This window comes from Talaromyces proteolyticus (genome assembly GCF_021365285.1).
Source record: "Talaromyces proteolyticus strain PMI_201 chromosome Unknown BGW36scaffold_8, whole genome shotgun sequence".
NCBI lineage: Eukaryota > Fungi > Ascomycota > Eurotiomycetes > Eurotiales > Trichocomaceae > Talaromyces > Talaromyces proteolyticus.
The window spans coordinates 1,414,708-1,437,895 of NW_025764284.1; the positions used below are offsets into that span (position 1 = coordinate 1,414,708).

Below are 23,188 nucleotides of genomic sequence, written 5' to 3' on the forward strand. Positions count from 1 at the left end.
GCTTATAAATATTTTATCTGAGCAATTATACTGAGTTAATAATCTATACTGCACTTATGTCTTCGTGGTTCAGGAGTAGCAGAGCTTGGAGCGGAGGTATAGATACTTTGTATGCGCCAATTTTTTCGACTTGCAACGATCCAACAATCAACTTCTAACGAGAAAATCCCTCTAATTTTAGCTACTCCTACCCGTGAAGTCTTCAGGAACGGCCCAGAGTTTTGACGCCACCATGGGTCCATCCTTGGCTGAAGAGTGGCTTCAGGTATGAGCCTGAAAGCCAGTCTGTACTTCCCATATTAACAATGGTCTAGGTGGAAGAAAAAATTGGATACAGACCACGATTAACAGGGGATGTTTTGGATATGAGAGAGCAATATAAAGCTCTTTCAGGCCAAGGAATTGCCTCCAAGGTCAATAAAGTATCAGTGGGTATGTAGTCTCTGGACTTATGCACAAGCGGGCGTGTCCCTTAGCAGCATCAGCTACTAATAAATTACAGAGAACAAGTATATTACCCCGTACCTATTGATCAGGCTATATACTCCGACGGAAAAAGGGACAGACCTTCGGCCAGTTGGGGTTTACTTTCACGGAGGTGGATTCTGTTGTGGGGATCTGGACTCTGAAGATGGCTTCTGCAGCATCCTAGCAGAACGGTTCTGCTGCATCGTTGCTTCAGTTAACTATAGACTCGCTCCAGAACATAAGTCTCCAGTACAGCTTGAAGATGCAGTAGAAGCGTGGACCTGGGTGAGTTAAACTCGGCCTTGCACGGAAACTGATAGAGGGATCCTGGCTGTTAACCCAATCCTCCAAGGCATACGAGAACGCACCGATTCTGGGTGGTGACCGCACAAAATACTTCACCATTGGTCAAAGTGCCGGGGGAACCCTGGCCCTGGCAACAGTGAATCGATTGATCGCTCTAGGGCGGAAGTCTGAGGCGAAGGGTGTTGCAGCACTGGTTCCATTCGTTATCCATCCTCAAAACGTGCCGTTAAGCTACGCGGACAAATATACATCCTTTCACGAGTGTGCAGATGGTCCAGTAAACACAGCAAGTGCCATGAACATCTTTTTTGGTATGTCTATTCTCCACAGCAGCTGTTCACCGTACATCAATAACCATGAGATACTACAGAGGCAGCCGAAACCAACCCCAATGATCCTGACATTTTTCTTATCCACAGCGAGCACCTAGATAACTTTCCACCAACGTATATTGCTGTTTGTGAGGCTGATCCTCTGCGTGATGATGGAATTATTCTGCGCGAGGTCCTCAAAAGAGCTGGGTAAGCTTCACAACTAATTTCCTAGATTTTGCGTAAGCCGTGCAACTAATTTCGTACATATTAGTATCCCCGTGAAGCTCGACCACTTCAAGAGTTTACCCCATGTGTTCTGGGCGTTTGACTGTCCAGCTCCCAGTGGTGACTTCCTGGGAGATGTCATGTCTGGTATCAGCTTTATAATGGGCCAGTAATTGTTGAAGAGGTACATATGTGTAGCGAAAGCTTAGACAGGGTGCTGGTGAAGCTGTTGAGTTGGGCTGGTAGACAGGGACGCTGTCACTGAGCAAGAGGTAGGAGTGTAAACTCGGTTTGTTATTAAGTATGTTTGAAGACTATAGTTGAGTTTTTTAAGCTGCTATCTAAGGAAATAACTGTGACTTATATGGAACTTCGTCTAGACAGCTGTATTTATCGTAGGACCATTAGCAAGCCATTAGTCCGTCACATAACTTCGGTAATGAAATGACCTTCTCCTAAGGTCGTGTCAGCTTTTAACCTCAGCTGCGGCCATAACGCCCCCTCTTCGTTAGTTCGTAACAGCACAGTACAGGGGATGTTCTATCTTCAAGATACGCGCGTCCGACATGGCATTGCATAGGTCAAAGCATGCTTCTTGCCTTTGCCGATCTTTCATTGCATGCTAATGAGACATGGGTATTGTTACATGAGTGTAAAACTAAGCAGATTCAAGAAAGATGGACATAGCTTCACACCATAGAAATATTTTACGTATATGGCATTAACAGCTGTTCCTATACAACGTGAAAAAGGCCACGTGTTTTACACCATGACCCATCTACATAATAGGTATATTTAGCGACTTTTAAGACAGCACTTTATAGTAGCAAGGAATAAATTGAGTCATGATATTGCAAAGAATGACAACTAAGCAGCGGAAACCAAGATACGCGTGTAGTCGAGATGAGCAGATCACGCGCTACGGCCACCTTAGATAGCGAGGACATCTCACACCTGGGAAGCGTTCTTCACGGTTGTTGCAGCCCCCCAGAGGGAACCTGGATTCAGGCGGTCCGGGTGTTTTTCCAACATCCGATAATATAGCTCATCAACCGTGGTAGTTATTTCATGGAAGTGTTCAAAGTCTTGCAGGTAACTCTTCGTTTCACCGATAGCAGCCGGGCTGTGTCCCTTGCTCGGATCACTGTGTCCACCGACCACAAAGTCTGGTTTGAGGGCGGCAATCTTGTCTAATGAGGCAATCCACTCCAGTCGCTTCTGCTTGCTCCCGGATTCTCCGAGGTAAGGATGTGTATTGTTATACACCGAATCGCCGGTGACAACCAGCCCAATTGAAGGGACCCAGAGAGCAGTGGTATCATCGGTGTCGGTATGGCCAGTCCTCACAACCACCAATTTCTCCCCTTCCAATTCAAATTCGTCGATGGGGAGAGGCTCTGCCGTCACCAATCCCGTGGGAATCTCGCCGGGGAAGAGTCGAGCCCAGAAACTGTTCAGCCTCTCAGGTCGAATTTCTTGTTCCATCCGAACCACAACTTCTTTAGTCGCTAACACCTTCGCCTTCGGAAACTCCTGGAGCAGTGCCGCGCACCCAAAGAAATGGTCCCCATGGGCGTGCGTGACGTAAATCTGGGTCAAGTTCTTCCCACTGGCAACTACCCACTCCACGAGCTGCTTTCCAGCCTCAATCGTAAGAGGCGTGTCGATGAGAGCTGCATCGATTTCCCCGTAGATCAAAGTCGAGCTGCTTGGGACCCATTTCAAGTGGTCGTGGCCGGCGGGCACGGAGCGGTTCACCCCAGGTCGCCGAGAGTAAAAGACTTTGTACTGAAGACCCATAGTGCGACTAACTTGTCCTAGATCCCTTCGACTTGGTTTAGAAGGAGGGTTTGCATGGCCACGGCCAAATAAATAATTATCATGAAAGGGTGAATTTGGCCATCACTTCATATGGCGTCATATCCTGGGGTTGATGAGTAATTAATTGCTTAAGAGATCTCCTCGGTTGAAATAAGCTATAGGCCATAATTATTCTGGGGTTGATGAATAATCTCGTTTAAGAGATCTCCTCGGTTGAAATAAGCTCTAAGTTATAGTTATTCTGGGGTTGGTAAGTAATCATTTAAGAGATCTCCTCGGTTAAAATAAGCTTTAAGCTATAATTATTCTAAGGTTAGTGAGTAATCATTTAAGAGATCTCCTCGGTTGATATAAGCGCACTAATAGATAGCTCCGATAATTAGACGCGATGAGTGTAGTAAGCATCGAGTTAGTAGCATAGGACAAGTTTATGATTGATTGCAAATCAATGTAGATCATGGTGATAAATAGAAGAGGTTCTTACCAAGTCAAACGCACCCCCACTGCCCCCGTCTCTTTCCACGCTTCCTACTTTTTATTATTCAGAATAGCCAACATAATGACTCTCTCTCGTCAAGATATCGAATTTAGAGTCTGTGACGGCACGACCCTGAGAGGATGGCACTACCCAAGAGAGTCCCAGAGCCCGTGCATCATTATGTCACACGGTGTAAGTAAACTGATATGGGGTGTGTTCCTCGAACGCGGCGACTGACCAGGGGGCAGCTCGCGGGAATCAGACACTTCCTACTTCCGCCATTCGCAGAACGATTCCATCAAGCTGGATTTGCCGTCCTTGTGTATGACAATCGGAACTGGGGCGACAGCGACGGCGAGCCGCGGCAAGAATCTAACCCGGCCCTGCAGCAGACAGATTATTATGATGCGTTCAACTTCGCCGTGACCCTTCCGGGTGTTGATCCCGAGCGTATCGTGTATTGGGGCACTAGCTTTTCTGGAGGCAATGTCATCTATGCCGCGGCGGTGGACAAGCGAATCAAGGCTGCCATCGTTCAAGCGCCGGCGGTGTCTGGCGAGACGCGGTCGCTGGCCTTCAAAGATCGAATCCCGGCTCTTTTTCAAGATCGTGCGAACATCGTGGCCGGCAAAACTCGTGGGAGAGTGCCGTGCGTTGCATCTGACCTGGAGGCAGCCAAAACGGGGACCGCCCCGGTCCTCTTCCCTGACCTTCATGCATACCAGGCTCTTAATGGCATTTACGAGTCCGGTGGGCGCTGGGAGAACTGGGTCACCGAGCAAACGCAGCTCCATATGTTGGAATTTGAAGCTCAGGCGATGATCCACCGGGTTACGCCAACTCCTCTTCTGATGGTGGTTCCAGGGAATGACCGTACTGTACGAACCTCTTCTCAACTGGAAGCATTCGGCAAGGCACGCGAACCAAAGCAGCTCTACGTTATCGATGGCGTAGGCCACTTTGACATCTATGTTGGAGAAGCCTTTGAGAAAAACATAGCTGTCCAGATTGAATTCCTACGCAAACATGTTTAGCTCTGAATGATACTGACGCGGCTGCTTGCCTCGGTTTATAAGAAAGGAAGTGGTGCGATTGTTGACGGAGTGCCTGCATCCCGGCCACGTACTATTTCCGTACACTATAGAATTACGTACCAACTTTGCCGTTGCCCATGTCTCGAACTTATTTCCTATCTAAAGGCGGCTAGCACTCCTACAAGCCTGGCGTTGCTATTGAGGGGGTTATGGCAACTTCCCACAGTTCCCTTATTCATACTGTGAAGGCAGACCCGTTAAGAAATATGTAGTACACTGTCTAGTCAATATACAGACAGATTCGAAACTTCCTTCACTTTTTCACACACCTCTCTCTTTGTTTTTGTCCCACAGCCAAGGCTGCCCCCTAAAACACGATTAGACTGGTATTTTATAATACCACTTCTATACATAATGTTTACCTGAGGCTAATTATTGCCCCCTCATTAAATTTTAACAAAAGGTTCATTTTAATGAGCATGACCTTAATCTCTTTGAGGTGCTTTAAATCTGAGGGCCGGTATTACGATGACAGAAAAATACCAGTCTCATCGTGTTTTAGGGGGCAGCCTTGGCTGTGCGACAAAAACAAAGAGAGAGGTGTGTAAGAAGGTGAAGGGAGTTTCGAATTTGTCTGTACTTTAACAAGTAATCTATTGAGTGCCCCGAATATTTCACCAGCTTTGGGTTGGGGACAAAGCTCATCGTATCAAGAAATTTACTTCCATGTCTGTCTAGATATGCAATATGCGTTAAGTATTAGGCTGGTCTAGTGCTCTTCTGGATCTGTCAAGATATTTTTTGTGCGGAAGACGATAGCATCTTCTGGGAGGAATGGCGAGAGCAAGGCCGTATCCCAATACAGCCAGACCTCCTTGTATTGCAAGCCAGAAATGGCACGGGGATCATCGGCTGGACCAATACGGCACACAAAACACAGCGGGATGCTCACGCTGGGTTTGTCGGTACTGTTCCCGGATAGCCAGATGTTCCGATGGCTCTGGGACATGATCTGTGCAGTCCCATCTTCATGACGGATCTCACAGATGCTAACGTGGTCGTGTCTTAGACGCTGGAACTGGCCGAAGAGCTTTTTCATCCACGCCCACATTTCGTCGCCACCTTTATATTGGGCATTGTTCTGGTTGTGAAAAATGGCATCTTTCGCGTAGTACCGCAGGCCGGAACCATGGGTAAAACCGTGGTTATCGACGGCGTCCACATAATCTTTGTAGAAACGTTGCGCAGGCGTCGTGGGGCCGAATGAGGTCCAGTCCGCGCCGGAGATGAGGCTGACAAGTTGAGGCATTGATAAGTGTAACTTTTCCTTCTTTTGTCACTGTAGACAAACATTAGCATACGAATTCCGGGAACAGAATCCATTATCAAACATACCACCAAGGGCACGTATGCGTATTTGGAAGGGACAAAGATTGCTTCACTTGGAGGCTTACAACGTCACCATTTCGCAGATATATACCCTGATACTGCGGAGAATACTGGGTACTCCTTAAGGGCTGCCGAGGTAGTCAGCGAGCAGAGACGCTTACTGATCAAGATTAATAAACAGCCAGAGAAGCCTCAGGTCGCCAAGGATAATTGCCTAAGTTGGAAGAATTAACCCACAGCTGTCCTTCCAACGGTGAATATTACCTATGCAGGTAGGCCTGATTCGACATTCCCCAGACTTAGTGTTTACTAACCACGTCAGAACACTGCCGAGGCAAGGCCAGAACCAGCCTTGGTTCATGCAAGAAAGCTTTGCTCACAATCAGGAGAAAGAATATACGTATACGCCACGCTATATTCTAACTCCCGTCACGCTCTCTGGTCAAGCCAGCATACCACCTGTCGCATCTTAGTTGCTCTGGACTCCTACATGTTGCCTGATTGCCTAGTTACCCCTAGATACACGTTCTCAAAACGGTCCTACTGTATACTCATCTCTCTATTAAATCCCAGTCTATTTGGCGCTCACCTTCAGCATGTCGACGTCGCAGCCGCCAGAAGACGACTCCTTTGTCGCTGTCCCAGGTTTAGGCCAAGTAAAAGGCTTTACAACGTCGGACGGTGTCTCCCAATTTCTTGGAATACCGTACGGTTTGCTGAAAACCCGCTGGACGCGGCCAGAGGCAATCACGCGGTTCGAATGTGGGAAGCATGATGGAACTCGGCACGGGTGTGGACTTCACGACCCCTTTCGACAGCAAATGCGAAGTTCCTCACTGACCCAAAGTGACATAGCCCAAGATGCCCTCAGCCATCCGCCGCCGACTTTTCGCAACTAAGTGTACCCGGCTTCCCATCTAGTCCTCTGGTTGTGCAAGATGAATTCAAATGTTTGCATCTCAATATTGTTCGACCTAGCGGTTGCACACCCGCGAGCAACCTTCCCGTCATGGTTTGGATCCACGGTATGTTGTCTCATTGTAGTTGCTCGACGGCGTAGGCTGATGGTATCGGACCAGGTGGCGGCTTTTCCATCGGATCGAACAGCGAGATCGCATTTGATGGAATTCCACTGGTGAAGGAGTCGATATCGCTGGGGAAACCAGTCATATATGTCTCCATTAAGTACGTTGCGGACTTTCTTCTTCCACACAGACTTCTGGCTGACTGGCTAGTTATCGGCTCGGCTACTTGGGCTTTTTCGCCAGTGCAAAATTACTCGTAGAAAGCGGCGGTAAGAGTGTGGGCAACTACGGTACGATCTGGAATTACATGCCTGTGCGTTTATTTGAGATTAACGTTTGTAGGGCTCTGGGACCAGCGGCTGGCCTTGGAATGGGTCCAAGAATATATTGAAGCATTCGGTGGAAACCCGCATGCGGTTACCATATTTGGCGAGAGTGCAGGTGCAGGTAATTAGTTCTCTGATGCTTTGGCCGGCTCTGCGACGTATTTGACGTAAAGACAGTTTCTGTACATTCTCACATGGTTGCAAAAAGCCCGCTATTCCATCAGGCTATTGTCCAGTCCGGAGCTCTTGGAACCTGCTCACCGGTGACGTTGGAGCGCTTAAGCGCATGCCAGGGGCACGACCGGCTCGCAGAAGCATTGGGCTTTACGGAAAATGTTGACCTCCAAACCATGAGAGGTACTAGTGCGACAGAGATTGTGGAAGCGATGAAAAAGACCTTTAAAGGCCGTTTGGCGGCCTTCACTCTGCTCGATGATCGTCAAATGGAGGATGGTTTCTTCCCCCCGGACACGGATTTCCTCGGCATCCAGCCCTTTTGCAAGCGTATTGTTATTGGGGATTGTGAAAATGATGTAACTGGTCCCCCTATTCTCTCATCTCATTTTAGCATGATTGCTAATGTGAACAGGGGATTATTACTGCGCTGACCATGTCTTCTTCGCCCACAATAAACCTCGCCAAAATGATTTCATCTCTCCCTACCCCTCTACTAAGGCACTTTGATCTACTGAACCCGTCAACCGCAGATCCCACATCATTAACTCCAAAGATACTTGCCATGCAAAGTGTCCTTATGTTCTCTGGGCCCGCAGAAGGGGTAATTTCTCGCTCCAATCCGGACCGAACGTTTGTATATCGAATGAATCGCCCAAACAAATGGCTCTCTCCCTCCAGCGGGTCCATATTTGCGAATGCTGCGCACCATGCCATAGACCTGTTGTATCTACACGGTACACCGTCTGTGTTACCAACTAGTGGCAACGAGTCGTCCAAGGATGTTTACTTGTCACAGGTAATAATGAGACACTGGCTTACATTCGCTAACGGTCAGGAGCCTTGGCGTCCTTTGGGCCAGCATAATTCAGGAGGTGTAGAGATGCTGTATTCTGCTGAAGGTGATGCTACAGAGGTGGAAAGATCGGAGAGTAAGTCTGCAAGACACTTTGATATTTTGCAACTAGTAGTGGATCACCTAGAGGAGACACGGCAGGTGGCTTTGTTGTTAGCAAGGGGTCATCATTAGGCGAACTTTTGTATGTCAGATTACGTTATTTAATATTTAGTATTAAAATTATTAGGAAGCCAAAGAGAATGGTCAGCTACACTGTTAATGAACTACTGTGACGTATAATAATGGTAAGCAGCTTAGAGCATCAAATCTTGAACGGAGGTGGAATCCCTTACAGGTAGTTGAATTGGATATATTATATAGTCAGAGTTAACTAATGGATTTCATTCACATTATGGGCTACCAATTTTAAGACTTCGAACCGATCACATCATTATTTTTTCTTGCTTCTACTTGGTTGACTTTGTAGGTTTATGATATATACTCGGTGCCCTGGCCTAAAAGCAAATGAATATTGAAATACATTGTAATTATTGATTACCATGTGTCTTTCTGCCTAGCCTTTTGATAATTTGAGCGGTCACAATTTGAGTACCCGGGATATATTAATGCCTACTATCAATCAACGCTTAGATCTTTCGACTTGATGAGGTCTATGATGGTTTACCCAGCAGAGGTTTCCTCAGAGGACAATGGCACGTCAAGTCTGCTCACATCGGGCTTCTCGCCAATACTGTCCTCTTCTGTCACGGACTGGATAAGTAAAAACAACACTGCTTTTGAATTCACACCTTGGGATCTTTCTGCCGATTATAATAATGAACAGATGTTTGACGTAGCAGGGGAAGTCAATGATGGGCTAGAATTTCTAAAAGCATTCTCCAACACTGCTGCCAACTCTTCCATCATAGACCCCAAAGGTTTTATAGTGGAGAGAGAAGATGCCCTATCCTAGCTATCGCCTGTAATGGTATGTTGACTATTTTTCTTATTCTTAGATTCAGATTAAATAGCTGATAATCCTATTTCTGTCCTAGGATGGCGAAAGAGAAGCCTGGTCTCGGACATATAACCATAGCAGCCAGTTTCCTACTGCCACTACTGCTGCTCCTATCATTGGTATGAAAAGAAGTACCCTACCACCCCTTCCAAGTCACAGAAACGCAAGTAAGCCACCACCTGCCACCAACATCGCCAACTCTAAAGCGAGCGGTGCCGCCGCCATTCCCACCGAGAATACCACCAACGAATCATCCCTTCGACTCCGAAAATCCTCCAGTTCTTCTTCCTCCTCTGCTCTATCTCAGTCACCTTCAATCTCCCGACCCGGCAGTTCTTCAACAACTTCAGAGAAAAACGCAACCGCAGCGAAGAAAAATAAAAAAGCCGCTCACAATGCAATCGAAAAAAGGTATCGTACAAACATGAGCGCCAAGTTTCTAGCTCTTGGCAACGCTATTCCTCGATCGGGACAGATTGTCACTCAATTAGCATCTATAAATGGTCAAGAAAGCACTCACATTGTCAGAACCGAGACTCAGCGGTAGCAAATACTGCAGTCGGAGAAGGAACGGAGCAACAGCAAAATAAATCCGAGATTCTCACAAATGCGCTGTCGTATATAAATGTGTTTCAATGCTTTCCTTCCAGCCCTATTCTTATATTGGACCAGCTTTCCTTTCCAAAGGGTCCTTATGGTTCTTGCAACTAGTTTTATCTACTATCTTCAGCCCCTGGTCAGATATTCTTTATTCTAATCGGCGCATTACTCATCATATTTCGTGATCCTATCATACATGCCAAAACGGCTTTTATAGCTTTCAAATATACTGTTTACTATGAGGACACAGGCAAAAGGCCCTTCGTAGCGTTTGCAGCCGATGATGGGCCGTTCGTAAGCTGCTCGAGCTTTCCTGCCAAAGCCCGATGTTTCCGCATAACTTGCTCCCACTCACGAACAAGTTCTCCATCGGCCTCTGACTCTTCGTCCTCTCCCTCTTCCTCATCCTCGGCTTCGAGTTCTGTAAGTATCATGCTAAAATCGCCGCCTAGCCGGCCGAGACTGGCGGCGCAGTAGAGGACTTGCGTCAGGAGACTTTCTCGGGAGCTCTTGTCACGAACATTAGGGAGATAAGTACGGAGAGTATCTGTAAGTAAGCGGACAAGGTGAATTGGGAACGTTGCAACTGTCGGAGGAAGCGTTTGTAGAGGGTCGATCTTCTTGGCCTGTTTCGGTGGTGGTTGTGTTTTCAATCCAGAAATGCTAGCCGTGATCAGCTCGGTGTCAGATGATGGTTCTGTTGTGAAAATATTTTTGTATAGCGATACAATCGCAAAACTCTGCTCGCGATATATCTCAATGTACCGCTTCAAGAACCGCTCAGTCTGCTGACCTCCAGACCATGCATTAGTTTTAGCAGAATTTGATGATCTTTGTTCTGATGAGGGCGCCTCGGTTCTGCGCTTGGTTTCCTGATCTGCCAATTCCCTAAGAGGATCCAGAGCCTCCAGCGTAGAGACTAGACTTGCCAATCTACATACAAGAAACAATGCGCCAAATGCCCCTTCATCGGATGTTGATCCACCATTTCCTCGCGGGTTTTCCAGCTCAGGAGCCACCCGTCTAAGCCAACCAACTGTCCGCATGGCGGCTGCCAGTCTTATATTTTGCGCCCTGAGCCCAGTTATAAGATTTGTAGTCATATCTTTCATTGCATCTTCAGCCTGTAGAACAATATCGTTTACCAGCGGGGAATCTGGATAGAGTGTCTGGAGACGCTTGATATGCGAATAAAGGTCTAACGCGGTCGAGTATTTGTTCGTCGACAAGCTTCCAGCCGCAGGGCCTGAGGCCGCAGCCGAAGATGATACTGCAGTTGACAGAAGAGCTGGAAGCTCAAGTATATCCGATATACGATCCACGTTTCGTGACAGCTGCATTGCCTTCCTTCGGCGATCCAAAACGGGGTTTTCGCCGGCCTTGCTATATCGGGTCGAGAAGCGCACGGCTTCTTCGTCAAGTTTTGGTATCTCATTCTGCAATTTCTTAACCTCTTGCGACAATGATGGTATTAAGCCTTGGAGATTTGAAAGGTGGTCGGAGGATGCGATGAACGCTTTATGCGAACGGTTCGAAAGCGCCTGGAGGGATAGCAGGGTGGAATGAGCGGAATGCGAGATTGATTGGGGTTCGGTAGACTTGAGGCTGTCGAGTGATAGGGTGGTCAGTCGGTTCATATACTTCAGCGCCGTGGCATCTGTTGAGAGAGATGGGGAGGTGCGCGAGGACGATGGCGGTGGTGGGCCATTGCTGTCGAGATGCGGAGACAGCACCTCAAGGATCGAGTCTGCCATGGCGTGTAGAGCCTTCGGCGGCTGTGCACTGGGGCTCTGAATGGGAAGTAGAGATGTAGAGGGCGGTGTGGTGTTTAACCATGATCGAAGCCGCCAGCTAATCAGATGCGCCCGTGATCTGTACGCTTCCGCTTCCGCATCCCCGCGCCTAACAGACTTAGCAAGAGCGTTTAGCATTACTCCATTACGATGCGAATTATGGTCTACGCTTTCTAAAACATTTCAAACATTTCAGACACTGCCACCCCTGGAAATGTAGACTCGAGGGTAATGGTGCAATATTTATACACATCTTATGCATATCTACGACTCAATTTCAAATATACCTACATCACGCTTCATCGATTTAAGAGCACATGAGACAGAGTCGGAATAGATACTCACGATGGGCAAACCACGGGTGAGCAAAGCATACATAGACCATTCAGGCAATCCAAAGTACCGTCAAGCTGACAAAAGGAAGTAGATGATCATCCTCATCCGCCATGCTCAATCCGAAGGAAACAAGAACCGCGAGATTCACCAGTCTGTGCCAGACCACCGCGTAAAACTCACCGCCGAAGGACACATGCAAGCGCTAGAGGCAGGTCGCAGACTACGAGAACTACTACGACCCGACGACACCTTGCACTTCTACACCTCTCCATACCGCCGAACCCGCGAGACCACAGAGAACATCCTCGAGTCGCTTACCTCCGATGACCCATCCCCGTCCCCATTCCCGCGACACACTATCAAGGTCTACGAAGAGCCGCGCCTTCGTGAGCAGGACTTTGGTAACTTCCAGCCATGTTCGGCGGAAATGTCGCGCATGTGGCGGGAGAGAGCAGACTATGGGCATTTCTTCTACCGCATCCCCAATGGCGAGTCTGCTGCTGATGCGTATGATCGAGTGAGCGGCTTTAATGAGTCGTTGTGGCGCCTTTTTGGTGAAGACTCGTTCGCGAGTGTCTGCGTTCTGGTTACTCATGGCTTGATGGCTAGGGTGTTTTTGATGAAATGGTATCATTTCAGCGTGGAGTACTTTGAGGATCTACGCAATGTCAACCATTGCGAGTTCGTGATCATGGAGAAAAACCCAGATAATGGGAAGTACATTCTCCAAAATAAGCTCCGCACATGGTCGGCTCTTCGACGCGAGAAGGAAGAAGAGAGAAAAAGGGAAAGAGAGTTGAAAGGGCTCCCACCAACGCCGGCTGAAAATGAGGTTCCAGTACGACGAAAATGGGGTGGTTGTCCTGACGGCTGCACGCATGGCGTGACCTCCATACCAACAACATGGCGACCCGCACGACAAGACAAGGCTGATTTATTCCGTGATGATGATGGGGGTGAAACGACAGATGCCAGAAACCGTAGTCCGTCTGCAGAGCGTAAGAAATCGGCGGCGACGATGAGAATTAACCATCACGGCAAACCCAGACTGAATAGCCTACCTATTGAGATATCTGCTGATGATATTATCTCTTCGCCGGATCAAACACCGTCGTACATATCTCTCGCTGGCATTGTCGGATCCCCTAATCCCTCCTCTGTGCCTGAAGTCTCAGTCACTGCAGCAGAAAACAACACTGACGACCACCACCGTCATCATCATCACCATCATCACCATCAGTCACACGGACGAGCAGTCCGGAAGCTCACTAGGGGCGGGCGATCATCTATATCCCCGCTACGACTGAGCAGCAGCAGCATCGCCAACGAAGAGTCCGGGCACCTACTACACATGGGCGGCCGAGATGGCGGAGGTTCTAAGAGCGGCGTCAACAGCCCGATTCCGTCGGATTCGGAAGAAAACGACGCTATGCTACCCGAGGGGAGCAAGTCGCTTCCTCAGCCGACGCATACCGTTCAAGACGCCGAAGATGATGGCGATGACGAAGGGGCTGGGTCACGACGAACGATTCGTCGACACAAACCAGCATATTATCATCCCGTCAACTCAGCGGCGGCAGCTGGTGGTGGTGCCCCATTTCAGCTCAAGGCAAATGCGTTGGGAGACGCGGATTCAGCCTCGAGTGTATACGAAGAGGATGGTGCTCAGCAGGCTGATAATGAAGACGAGGATGACGATAACAATAAGGGTGAGTCGAATCGTGAGTTTGATCAGCTGAGGAAGCAGGAAGAGAGTGTTGGCGAGTCTGTTTATTGAACCTTGGACATAGAGGATCTTCTTTATACAGTAGTGACAACTTTTTGAATATAGCACCACCAAGGTGTCTGGAATTAGGTATAGGAGCCCTCCCCATCCCAATACTAAAAATATTCAACTTTTTGCATTTATCTACGGGCGACCCCCTAAGATCTCTAAATATAACCTTATAAATTGGTGCAAATACAGATGAAAGACAGAAATTCTTAATACTATATTCAAACTTTTGCAATATTGTAAGTTTACAATCAAGCTGTGGTTAGAGTTGAAGATAATACCAGTTTGTATTATTTCTTTCGGATTATTTTAACATGTTTTTCAGTCCATCGTTATCGATTATTGTAGAGATGCGATAATAGACAGCTTACTGTTGCTAAGAGACCCCAAATCCTCCCCTCGCAAAACTTCAACTGAAAGCACAGAAGGAAAGCTGGCATCCAAAGGAAGAAAAACGAAGACAAAAGGAGAAGAGATGAAATTGTTGATTGAGAAATTCATCAGTCGAAAAGAGAATAAAGACCATGCAATTAGGATTTGCAATTGGAATCGAGTAAAATGCACCAGAATGGTAGCAGGAAAGAAATATAAAGAACAAACCAAAGCTGCCGCTCCGAGCCTGACTCATCGTCATGGCTCGAAAGCTCGTACAACACTGTATTTGTCGCGATGCCTTGTCACAATGCCTAGGCTGATTGAGATCGCGCGACAAATAATGGGGAAACCCTATATCACGAGTGAAATGGGAAATGAAGCTATGAACATAAAACCTCCACGCTGACATGCCATGTTCCGAAATGATCAAAATATCGAAAATATCGAAAGTATTAACGCCACGATTCTGAGGTGGAAATAAATGCATCAAACAATTAACATCACACACAATTCAAGTCTATGGGTAGTATCCGCGAAGATGCGAAATTGAAATTGAAAAAAAAAATGAAGAAAAAAAATGTCGAAGAGAATAAATGATAACGCATGCGACAGCTAATCGCGTTCCAATTGTCGTGAGTCATGAACTTTTTTTGGCCAAGCGTTTTGTGCTCTTGACGGCTTCAGATGAATGAGAACGCAGGTGGACAAGTCAAAAAATAATAGATGCGAAATAGAATGATGGCGGCCTCACTGTCGCGCGGCGGTAGGTTTCCGTAAAAACCCAGAAGTTAGACAATCCCGGAACTTTTGTGAGGCAAATTTGACTCGAAAATTCGATAAGAACATAAAGATGTGTTGGTCGTTGAAAATATTTTAGCGGTATCACTGTGGTAAACAAATAAACAAGGGAAATTAAATGAGATAACACCACACATATGGCGAATGCTTCTTTCAACGCGAAAAGTATCAACTTGCCACCAAAGGCGGAATAGAACCGAAAGTATTCGCAGGGAAATAGTGCTCCTGATGCTTAATGCAGTAGTTACAACCACACGATGAACCATGACCAGTCCAACCTGAGTTGCTTAGGGATACAGTATAAACTGGCGTGTGGTGGTAAGAAGGTGGCTGTGAGCGGGGTGGATGAGAAGCGGCAAGATAATGTTGTGGCACCCAAGAACGCGTGTACGGAGGTGGGGGGTTGTTGTGCATCCATGTTCCGACGTTGTAATAGTCCGGTGTGTTGGGACCACTGTGTGGAGCGGATGGAGGAGAGTATTCACAAGCAGCCGGGTTCAGCCAAGTGTTTTCAAAGTTGGTCGGCCGTTGATATTGCGGTGGGATAGGGCCATCGGGAGACATGAGGGGCTTGGGAATATTGAGCTGCCTAGTGATATTTGTGTCAATGGGCGCCAACTTCTGACGACTCGGGTTTCCTCTGGAGATCAATGTCGCCCGGTAAGCTTCCCAACGGGCCAGCCACACGCCAAAACCATCTTCCTTGTTGTGAATGCGCTCGTGAATCTTCCACTCAAAGGCAAACAGCCAGTCCAATTCCATCGAGTTCAATTCCGTCACGGAGATATTGCTGACTTCAGCCCAAGAGCGGTTCTGAAAGGTATTGTCGTCGAGGAACTTGCTGCCCAATAGCAGAGCTGTCGTCAGCATCCTGTATACTTGGCCAGTGCCAGACGCGTAAATTCCTTTGGCGGAGAGCATACGCATCCGAGTTGCCAGATAAAGGAGACCCAACAAGATGGTCGAACTAGGGAGACGAGTCGAAGAAAGGATTTGGTGAACATATTTCCGAAACGGGGGTGGAACAACTGTCTGTCCTGGGTAGACACTTCCAAGCAAGTCAATATCATCTAGGTTGATTCGAGAGCTGTACAATGCATACATTCCCTGGGCCATTTCGGCAACAAAATCCGACATTTGATCGATCTCGTAGTCCAGATGAGCGGCGACACCTCCAGTTGGCTTTTCTTCTTTGGGGCGATGCTCGATTGAAACATCCGGATGGCGGTATTGCGGTGGAATTGCGCTGTCGGCGAAGGTGTGTACATTGGACCTAATAGGTGGCAGTGTGGGTGCAGTCGCAATTGATCCGTACACAGGTTGCTGGGCTCCTAACTGTGGTTGCGCGATGCTCTGGGGCAATGCAGCAAAGTCACGTCCGGGGCGCAGTTGGCCGATCGACTGGGAGTGAGAATTCATTGGAGCAGCTTTGACGAAACAAGTGGCCTGGGAGTACTGCTCAATAAACTCAGAGCCCGTCTGCGAGTATCGGGGAGGAAAAACAGGCTGGCCGGCGACGTAAAATGGCTGATCAACCTCCATCTTGTCGGATGCGTGGAAATGGGGTGGTGTAGGTGGCAGGCCATGAAGGCCAGGGTTGTAGAAAGACGGCATGGCTGCGGAGTGAGGGTTGGTCAACGACGGGAGGGTAGACGGATCAGTGCTATACAGCCCCGAGCGTCAAGTCAGCAAAGGACTAAGGCCCGACCAGGTGATTGATAGTCGAGAATGGTGTGAAACCAACCGTCTACTCTTCCGCCACTTCCCGAAGGCCGGGGGGAGGGCTGCTCGACGAGCGGCCGCTCTGTCTTGAAGGAAGATCAGACCCCCTCTCTAGTTGGCTCTCATCGATGGGCGTGAGGTTGTCAGTAGGTCGTAAGTTGACTGATAGGAAGCGGCGCGAGAGGTGGGAAAAAACAGGCGAATGAGTAATTTCGGACCGAGGCGATGAGTTGTGTTATTTTTCCGCGTTTAGTCGGGCGTAAATAGCAAGGTCAACGCGAGAAAGAAAAATCGAATTTTGTGGTAGCGTATAGTGGAAGCACAACACGAAATCCGGCCAAAAAACCACGACGAAACCGGGAACAAGCAGTCAACGGGCAAGGTCAACGACACTTAATGAAAAGCTCGTTGGGGAGATTGGTTGTACTGGTCCGAAGGGCAAGATGACAAAAAATCGGATATGAGAGGGAAGTGTGGGTGGTGAGGAGAGATGGGGGGAAAGAGAGAGAGAGAGAGTGAGGTGAAGGTGTAGGGGAGAAGAGCGAGCGAGAAGGAGGCGGACGGCAAAAAGGAAAGGGAAAGGACAAGACTGCCTGCCAATACGGTAACGGCTGGTCATGGGCTAGAGTTGTGGGCAGGAAATTACCGTTGCTGCGCCAGCCGACGTGGGATTACTAAGGGCCAGCGTATACGATACTGCGCTAGGCCGTATAGGGGGAGAGTTGCGTAATTTATTGTGCCTTCTAGCCCTGGCTGTCTGGGTCAGTCACACTCCTCCTCCATTTCCTGCTCAGGCGCCAGCTTTTCTCTCGAAAGTCTTGTTTATTGTATATGACAAGTGATTAAATAATAAATATCATAAGGCATCAGAATACTGGTCGGACTACTGACTAGCCGTCCTGGTCAGGCGCCCCTTTCAGCCAGCGGCCGTGCACTGCTCCAGCCAAATAAGAGCCCAAGCATGGAAGTAGCAGTCGCGAAACGGTCACTAATCGACCAAGTCACCAGTGGTAGTAATAATAACAGCACCCTTGTGGTGGTAGCAGCAGAATTTTTTGTGTAGCCGCCCCAAGTAAAAATTAAAAACACAATTGCACGAAGCTGATTGGATACCCAGGAAAATTACACTTCCGTGACCCGTCGAGCGTAGGAACCATAGGACTGAATAAAAATTTTTTTGAATAAATAATTACCATTGCTTTTCTCAGTCTCAGTTCAGCGTTAACAACTGCAGTGAACCTTCTACTAATTAATATAGCCTTGAAACACGGCCCTCCGCCAATATCATAAGCGTCCATGGATGTAAACGGCCTAACCAGTGTTACAGGTGTAGAATACTTAGTCTGAACCCATGGCAGGTTGTCGGCCGTAGACGGCTTCGCCACGCCCGTGTTCTTTCAACATATCGTCGTCAGTGGCAAATAATGGCCACAAGAATTATCTAGGAATGTGTCCGGTAGCCAGCAGGATCAGTCTACACAGCCATGGGGCTGATACACCCGCCTCAGCATCGCGGTCATGAAACGAATATTTCTCATATCGTCATTTTTCTCGTGATATTTGATATTGTGTTGTGAGGGAGAAACAACATTGCAATTATTATTTTAAACAGGATTCAGTGATTATCATTAGCTACGTAACCACGTAACCACACGCTGCTTAGCTCGCTCGAAGGATTGCGGACATCTTCACTCCCAACCAAATAATAATACACTGGTGACTGGGCCGTTGACAGCCGCGGTATCATACGGTAAACTGTAACGGGAGGTCGCACTTGGAACCCGTCAGGGGTCCCGACTCCCGACGATTCCTGTAGTCTGTTGGTTCTTGTTCTTGCCACGAGGACTTTGCACATAACATGAATACGCACTAGTCAGACCAGATTTTGTGCCTCGCTGGCTAGTAAATTATTATTTATTTAGAATCATAATGTGTTTGGGCCGCCTTGCTTCGCCTGCCTTACTCATTCGGCTTCTCGCGTTCACTGGCCCATGGCCTGTCCAATCATATGCCAGCCATGTCCTACACTGAGTAGTATACAGCAAGGGCTTATACTACTACGGATACTACTTTTTGACAGGTTGACTGCCTGGCCACATGAGCAGGGTAATAGCATGTGAAATCTATCAACCAAAGCACCAGACTTTCATGATTCATCTGTCCGAACTGTCAGCGGCAAGATGGATGATCTGCACGTTGTCCCTATGCAGTCAGCTTAGGGCCGAATCCCGATAATATGACGTCGACTGATCCAGACAGCTCGATGTTAGCATCATTATTTGATATCAGCACAATCATATTTATTACTGGCAGTCAACAAGTATCGAATATTCTCTTAACTTCTTAGCTTGACATAATAACGAAGTGATGCATCAGTATGTACTATGTGGTATTATACCAGCCACCGGGCATCTCCATATCAATAATCCCGTAGCCTACCGCACTTCGCGACACAAAATCGACAGCATAACCCCTAGTTATTATTTAGTCTTGCGGTGAGTTGTAACTAGTTTGAAACATGCCATTATTAACATTACAAGAATTTGTTCCCTCTCTTGCCAGTTGACAACTAGGTTTCAGTCCTCACCGGCGCCATGCACGTTCTATCCGACAATGGCCGAGCACCAGGACCCATCTTTTCAACCCCCTCACGCTCCTCGAAAAAGCAATGCCTGTGTTAATAATTATCTCCGATTGAGTGAGTCATAAAGGGATGCATGATTCTGGATCTGGAATTTGCGTTTTTTTCCCTCATGACTTCCACCAGCCATAAGTGGTTATATATGGTACATCGCAACAAAGACATGGGGTTCAATAAACGGCACAGTATTATTAATTATTGAATCAATAATTCACCGGCTAGGCTGACAACAGCGACAACGGCCCTGACCGTAGCCGGCCGGCAGGAGCCGCCGGAGATGGAGAAAGATGTGATTACTGAGAGTGAAAAGTTTACCCCGCACTAGATATTTCGATGTACTCCGTCGCCCGGCCTGCACGTATATGTATTGATAATCAAGACGATTTGAATTAGCCCTCGATTGATGTCATTCTATCCTCCATCTTCCTTTTGTACTCCGATGACAGCTCCACTACTGGGCTCGGGTATTGTGCCACAGCCGGACTTACACGGAGTTTACATGTTATTGAATAAAGTATCCTGCAAATATATTCTGATAACCCTGGTACCTAACAATCGATGTATTATTCTACATACGTTATAACTACCAATCAATGGCCTAGGACATATCTACTAACTCCTGCCCTTGTTCCGTGACTAAATGGCAGACATATGAAACCCCACTCGTGTCCCAGGACGCCAGAATCGAGCAAAAAGGAAAAGCAGATGGAAACCCATTAATAACATTGTCCCTATGGAAACCAAGCGTAACTCTTGAGGAATTGACCCCGCGTTGTATCGGTTGCTTCTGTGCGCCACTTCGATTTCCACGTCCATTCTTGGGCCGCTGTTTCAAGTAGCGCTTCTTTGCATTCGGGTGGAAGCTCGGCAAGTACCTCCAAGCTTGCGAATTCGGGGTGCAGAGGGTCAGCCAAACTGAGGATTCCATTAGACCCGACATCGTGAATGTCGCCATCCGGTCCTGGACGCCCAAGAGTGCTGGTTTCTGGTGTCTCATAGTGTATATCAGTGATGCCAAATCGGCGGGTAATAATTTCCGGAACGGGTGGGAGAATAGAAGACTCAGGTTCATCGGCTGATTCGGTTCGCCTTCGGTCTGCATCCTCGTCTCCAGCCTCTGGCGTCGTGCCGTTTGTGAGGTTGAGGGTAGATATGCCTTCAGCGAGTGCTGTAGAAGCCAGGTTGTCGGACGAGGGAGCTTGTTCCCAGCGAGCATGTGATGGCTGCATGATCTTGGGATATTGTATATAGTTGGTATGAATTTCATAGACACCATTGAGATTCTCTCGCCGCACACTGGCGATCGTCGAATTGTAGCGACTTTAGACAGTGTTAGTTAAAGGTAAGATAACGATTTCAGTATCAAAACTCACCTAGCATCCCGAGCGTGTTCGATCATCCAATTATCTCCCGTAACAGCTACTTTGCGTTTCTTTGGATCAATAACCTTTCCGTTGGGTAAAGGAATGGATGGCGCTCCTGTGTGATAGACAGCACTGGCACCATGCCACGCCACATATTGATTTCTGTTGTATGGCTCACCAGGAGCTGGTAGCTTATCTTCTGGAACAGCAACCTCGCCTTCGACATCTCCTCTTTCCAATGCAGCCTTCTCGCTGTAATCATCGATGACTTTGCGCCCTCCAATGACAATCTTGGCGCCGAATTCACGAAACACGGACCTCGCAGTCACTACACCAATTGCTCTTCCTTTGTAGGAGTGGGGAATGATGTCTCTCTCGATAAGATCGCGCTTCGCATCATCGTCAATGATGATCTTATACAGCAGCTTGTGTTTTTGAAAGAACAGATACGAATCTCGAAATCCAATACACCGCGCAGGCTCTGTGGATAACATGTATTGTCGATCACCGCGATTGAGAATGGTAAATGTCCGCACTCTGTATTCTCGACCGCCGAGAAGATTGCCCATCTTGTCTACCTTCTTTTCCCCGTCGTCATCATCGGGGAGAACCACCTCGTCGTTGACAACATCCATCATCGTTCCTTCTTTATCGACAGCCACTTGAGTAATGTGAGGATTACCTCCTCGGCGACCCCATCGTCCTCCACTTGCGGCAGGTCGGCCGCGCCTTCTCTTTACTGGAGTGGTCACGACTATCTTTTGCTCCGAACCATCGTCAGGCAGGTCCCATTCAGGCGGCCGGTTCTTGGGAGGTCGGCCAACACGACGCTTGCGAGGTATGATAGCAGAAACCCTGCCACCACGAGGCGTATTCGACTCTGATGGTGGCTCTGCTTCTGGCGCTGAACTTGGCGGCGCGTCATCAGCCTCTGTTCCAGCTTCCAATCCAGGCACTGGGCCAGGTTTTGGCTCGGGCCCAGGATCCGCTTCTACTTCTGCGTCTGCTTCCGCTTCTGGTTCAGGCTCGGGCTCGATTTCAGGGTCATTCTCATCATCAGGGTTGTCGGCATCCAGATTTTCATCGGCGCTAGTTTCTCTAGTAGGTGGTGCATCTGCCATTTCATCGTCTGAAGCGTCTGGTAAACTAGGAGCTGCGGTTCCTACATTTATTGTCAGAGTCAAGTCTCATCGTAAGGGCTGTTGTAGTCACAAGAAACAGGAGTGGGAACTCACGCATTGACTGCGCAGCTGCTTGGGCAGCCGCACGCAGCTTCCGGGCCATCTTTAGACTGGAGCAACACACAGGGAAAGCGCGACGAGCTCTACTTTCGCTGCACGGCAGGTGCCATGAAGGTGCTCTTTCCTGTCTTCGTTGCGAGATCAGCGCGACCCCGGCCCTACTGTTGTTCCGGTAAATCACGTGATGCAAGATCCCTTTAGCTTGGCGTCGACGCACCGTTGCCCTAAGCCCTAAGCCCCTGCCCATCTGGCTTGGTACAGTTAGCGCAGGACGGGCTTTATGCAGATCTGGATCGAGTCCATTGACGTCACAGTCTGCGGTTGGATCTGTAAGCCACGCACTGCAGGTTGCTCGACATGGGCTGCAGCACACTTTGTCTACGATAGACAGTAATACAACCAAAGAGGAGCAAGGTGGCTTCGGTCAGACCCTCTCTACATCGAGCTTGGAGCGCATCGCAGCCCCCTAGCGGTTATTCGACGATCAAGAGTGGACAGCCTAGTCATGCAGTTACTATGTCATCGAAGGTCTCGAGTACCAGCGATTCCGGGTTTCCAGCTATTATCCTCCCACTATTCTCTAAGATAATGGTGTTTAGAGGCACGCCTGGTGGTGGGCTGATGCGCCCTCTGAAAGTGGAATTCAGCTGAACGGGGATCATCTGCACTATTACTCATATCGGTGCAACCTCCAACCCAAGCACACATTCAATACTCGGAAAATAGTACCGACTAGTATACGCGGGTCTGACCGCAGTGTCAATGCAAGTTGATATTTAAAATATAAATTGTATTATCCTTTCCTTTGTTCTTGAATAAACAAAATACTAATGCATCGTGAAGATGTCAGCACCTCCGGTAGATTATTCCGCCCTCTAAACCAGAGTGATCAGCAGTTTCAGGGAATAGCATCAACTCTTTGAATACGGAGACGTGGACTTGGTAGACTGTCGATCTTACATCCTGTGAGAAGGTCAGCTTAAGCAAAACAAGCCACACGCCGAGAGAACCCTGTAATAGAATAAAGTGTTATTCCATGCTCATCGTTGACTCCTCGTAGTTCGTAGGACGGTGCTCCTGCAACGAGCGTTCCACTACGGATCACACCCCGCCGCAAGTGAGGGGAGT

At 48.1% G+C, this 23,188-nt stretch overlaps 10 protein-coding genes across 10 annotated transcripts; 5 read left to right on the forward strand and 5 right to left on the reverse strand.

Annotated features, from left to right (window-relative positions):
- Positions 1-32: 32 nt before the first annotated feature.
- BGW36DRAFT_462975 (lipase/esterase-like protein) lies at positions 33-1,589 on the forward strand. The gene is made up of 7 exons (XM_046222188.1): positions 33-109; positions 182-265; positions 315-432; positions 503-753; positions 821-1,085; positions 1,145-1,295; positions 1,360-1,589. The coding sequence occupies exons 2-7, from the start codon at positions 233-235 to the stop codon at positions 1,484-1,486; spliced, it is 945 nt and encodes a 314-aa protein (XP_046070518.1). The 5' UTR covers positions 33-109; positions 182-232; the 3' UTR covers positions 1,487-1,589.
- Positions 1,590-2,126: 537 nt separating this feature from the next.
- On the reverse strand, positions 2,127-3,483 carry BGW36DRAFT_382583 (putative metallo-beta-lactamase domain protein). The gene is made up of 2 exons (XM_046216562.1): positions 3,459-3,483; positions 2,127-3,394 (listed from the first exon to the last, which is right to left on the reverse strand). Exon 2 carries the CDS (start codon positions 3,111-3,113, stop codon positions 2,262-2,264), a length of 852 nt encoding a protein of 283 aa, XP_046070519.1. The 5' UTR covers positions 3,114-3,394; positions 3,459-3,483; the 3' UTR covers positions 2,127-2,261.
- Positions 3,484-3,643: 160 nt separating this feature from the next.
- BGW36DRAFT_462977 (alpha/beta superfamily hydrolase) lies at positions 3,644-4,849 on the forward strand. The gene is made up of 2 exons (XM_046222189.1): positions 3,644-3,804; positions 3,861-4,849. The coding sequence occupies exons 1-2, from the start codon at positions 3,694-3,696 to the stop codon at positions 4,644-4,646; spliced, it is 897 nt and encodes a 298-aa protein (XP_046070520.1). The 5' UTR covers positions 3,644-3,693; the 3' UTR covers positions 4,647-4,849.
- Positions 4,850-5,415: 566 nt separating this feature from the next.
- BGW36DRAFT_462978 (uncharacterized protein) lies at positions 5,416-6,127 on the reverse strand (the record flags this gene model as incomplete). The annotated part of the gene is made up of 2 exons (XM_046222190.1): positions 6,042-6,127; positions 5,416-5,985 (listed from the first exon to the last, which is right to left on the reverse strand). The coding sequence occupies exon 2, from the start codon at positions 5,953-5,955 to the stop codon at positions 5,416-5,418; it is 540 nt and encodes a 179-aa protein (XP_046070521.1). The 5' UTR covers positions 5,956-5,985; positions 6,042-6,127.
- Positions 6,128-6,513: 386 nt separating this feature from the next.
- Positions 6,514-7,994, forward strand: BGW36DRAFT_453304 (Alpha/Beta hydrolase protein; the record flags this gene model as incomplete). Its single annotated transcript, XM_046221872.1, has 6 exons — positions 6,514-6,825; positions 6,891-7,060; positions 7,115-7,220; positions 7,271-7,350; positions 7,403-7,507; positions 7,564-7,994. Exons 1-6 carry the CDS (start codon positions 6,632-6,634, stop codon positions 7,992-7,994), a joined length of 1,086 nt encoding a protein of 361 aa, XP_046070522.1. The 5' UTR covers positions 6,514-6,631.
- Positions 7,995-9,537: 1,543 nt separating this feature from the next.
- Positions 9,538-9,963, forward strand: BGW36DRAFT_361078 (uncharacterized protein; the record flags this gene model as incomplete). The annotated part of the gene is made up of 1 exon (XM_046214243.1): positions 9,538-9,963. The coding sequence occupies one exon, from the start codon at positions 9,538-9,540 to the stop codon at positions 9,961-9,963; it is 426 nt and encodes a 141-aa protein (XP_046070523.1).
- Positions 9,964-10,252: 289 nt separating this feature from the next.
- BGW36DRAFT_429261 (Dor1-like family-domain-containing protein) lies at positions 10,253-11,770 on the reverse strand (the record flags this gene model as incomplete). The annotated part of the gene is made up of 1 exon (XM_046220667.1): positions 10,253-11,770. The coding sequence occupies one exon, from the start codon at positions 11,768-11,770 to the stop codon at positions 10,253-10,255; it is 1,518 nt and encodes a 505-aa protein (XP_046070524.1).
- Positions 11,771-12,155: 385 nt separating this feature from the next.
- Positions 12,156-13,922, forward strand: BGW36DRAFT_429262 (histidine phosphatase superfamily; the record flags this gene model as incomplete). Its single annotated transcript, XM_046220668.1, has 2 exons — positions 12,156-12,170; positions 12,237-13,922. The coding sequence occupies 2 exons, from the start codon at positions 12,156-12,158 to the stop codon at positions 13,920-13,922; spliced, it is 1,701 nt and encodes a 566-aa protein (XP_046070525.1).
- A 1,338-nt stretch (positions 13,923-15,260) lies between these two features.
- BGW36DRAFT_398623 (putative cyclin-like protein) lies at positions 15,261-16,706 on the reverse strand (the record flags this gene model as incomplete). Its single annotated transcript, XM_046218431.1, has 2 exons — positions 15,261-16,140; positions 16,195-16,706. The coding sequence occupies 2 exons, from the start codon at positions 16,704-16,706 to the stop codon at positions 15,261-15,263; spliced, it is 1,392 nt and encodes a 463-aa protein (XP_046070526.1).
- Positions 16,707-20,186: 3,480 nt separating this feature from the next.
- BGW36DRAFT_361082 (putative nuclear localization protein NPL6) lies at positions 20,187-22,103 on the reverse strand (the record flags this gene model as incomplete). Its single annotated transcript, XM_046214244.1, has 3 exons — positions 20,187-20,775; positions 20,829-21,981; positions 22,055-22,103. The coding sequence occupies 3 exons, from the start codon at positions 22,101-22,103 to the stop codon at positions 20,187-20,189; spliced, it is 1,791 nt and encodes a 596-aa protein (XP_046070527.1).
- Positions 22,104-23,188: the final 1,085 nt, after the last annotated feature.

Coding starts and splice junctions, on each gene's coding strand:
- BGW36DRAFT_462977 (XM_046222189.1), top strand. CDS start 3,694: ATGACTCTCTCTCGTCAAGATATCGAATTTAGAGTCTGTGACGGCACG. Junction 3,805..3,860: donor GCATCATTATGTCACACGGT/GTAAGTAAACTG, acceptor ACCAGGGGGCAG/CTCGCGGGAATCAGACACTT.
- BGW36DRAFT_382583 (XM_046216562.1), bottom strand. CDS start 3,113: ATGGGTCTTCAGTACAAAGTCTTTTACTCTCGGCGACCTGGGGTGAAC.
- BGW36DRAFT_462975 (XM_046222188.1), top strand. CDS start 233: ATGGGTCCATCCTTGGCTGAAGAGTGGCTTCAG. Junction 754..820: donor CAGTAGAAGCGTGGACCTGG/GTGAGTTAAACT, acceptor CAATCCTCCAAG/GCATACGAGAACGCACCGAT. Junction 1,086..1,144: donor TGCCATGAACATCTTTTTTG/GTATGTCTATTC, acceptor GAGATACTACAG/AGGCAGCCGAAACCAACCCC.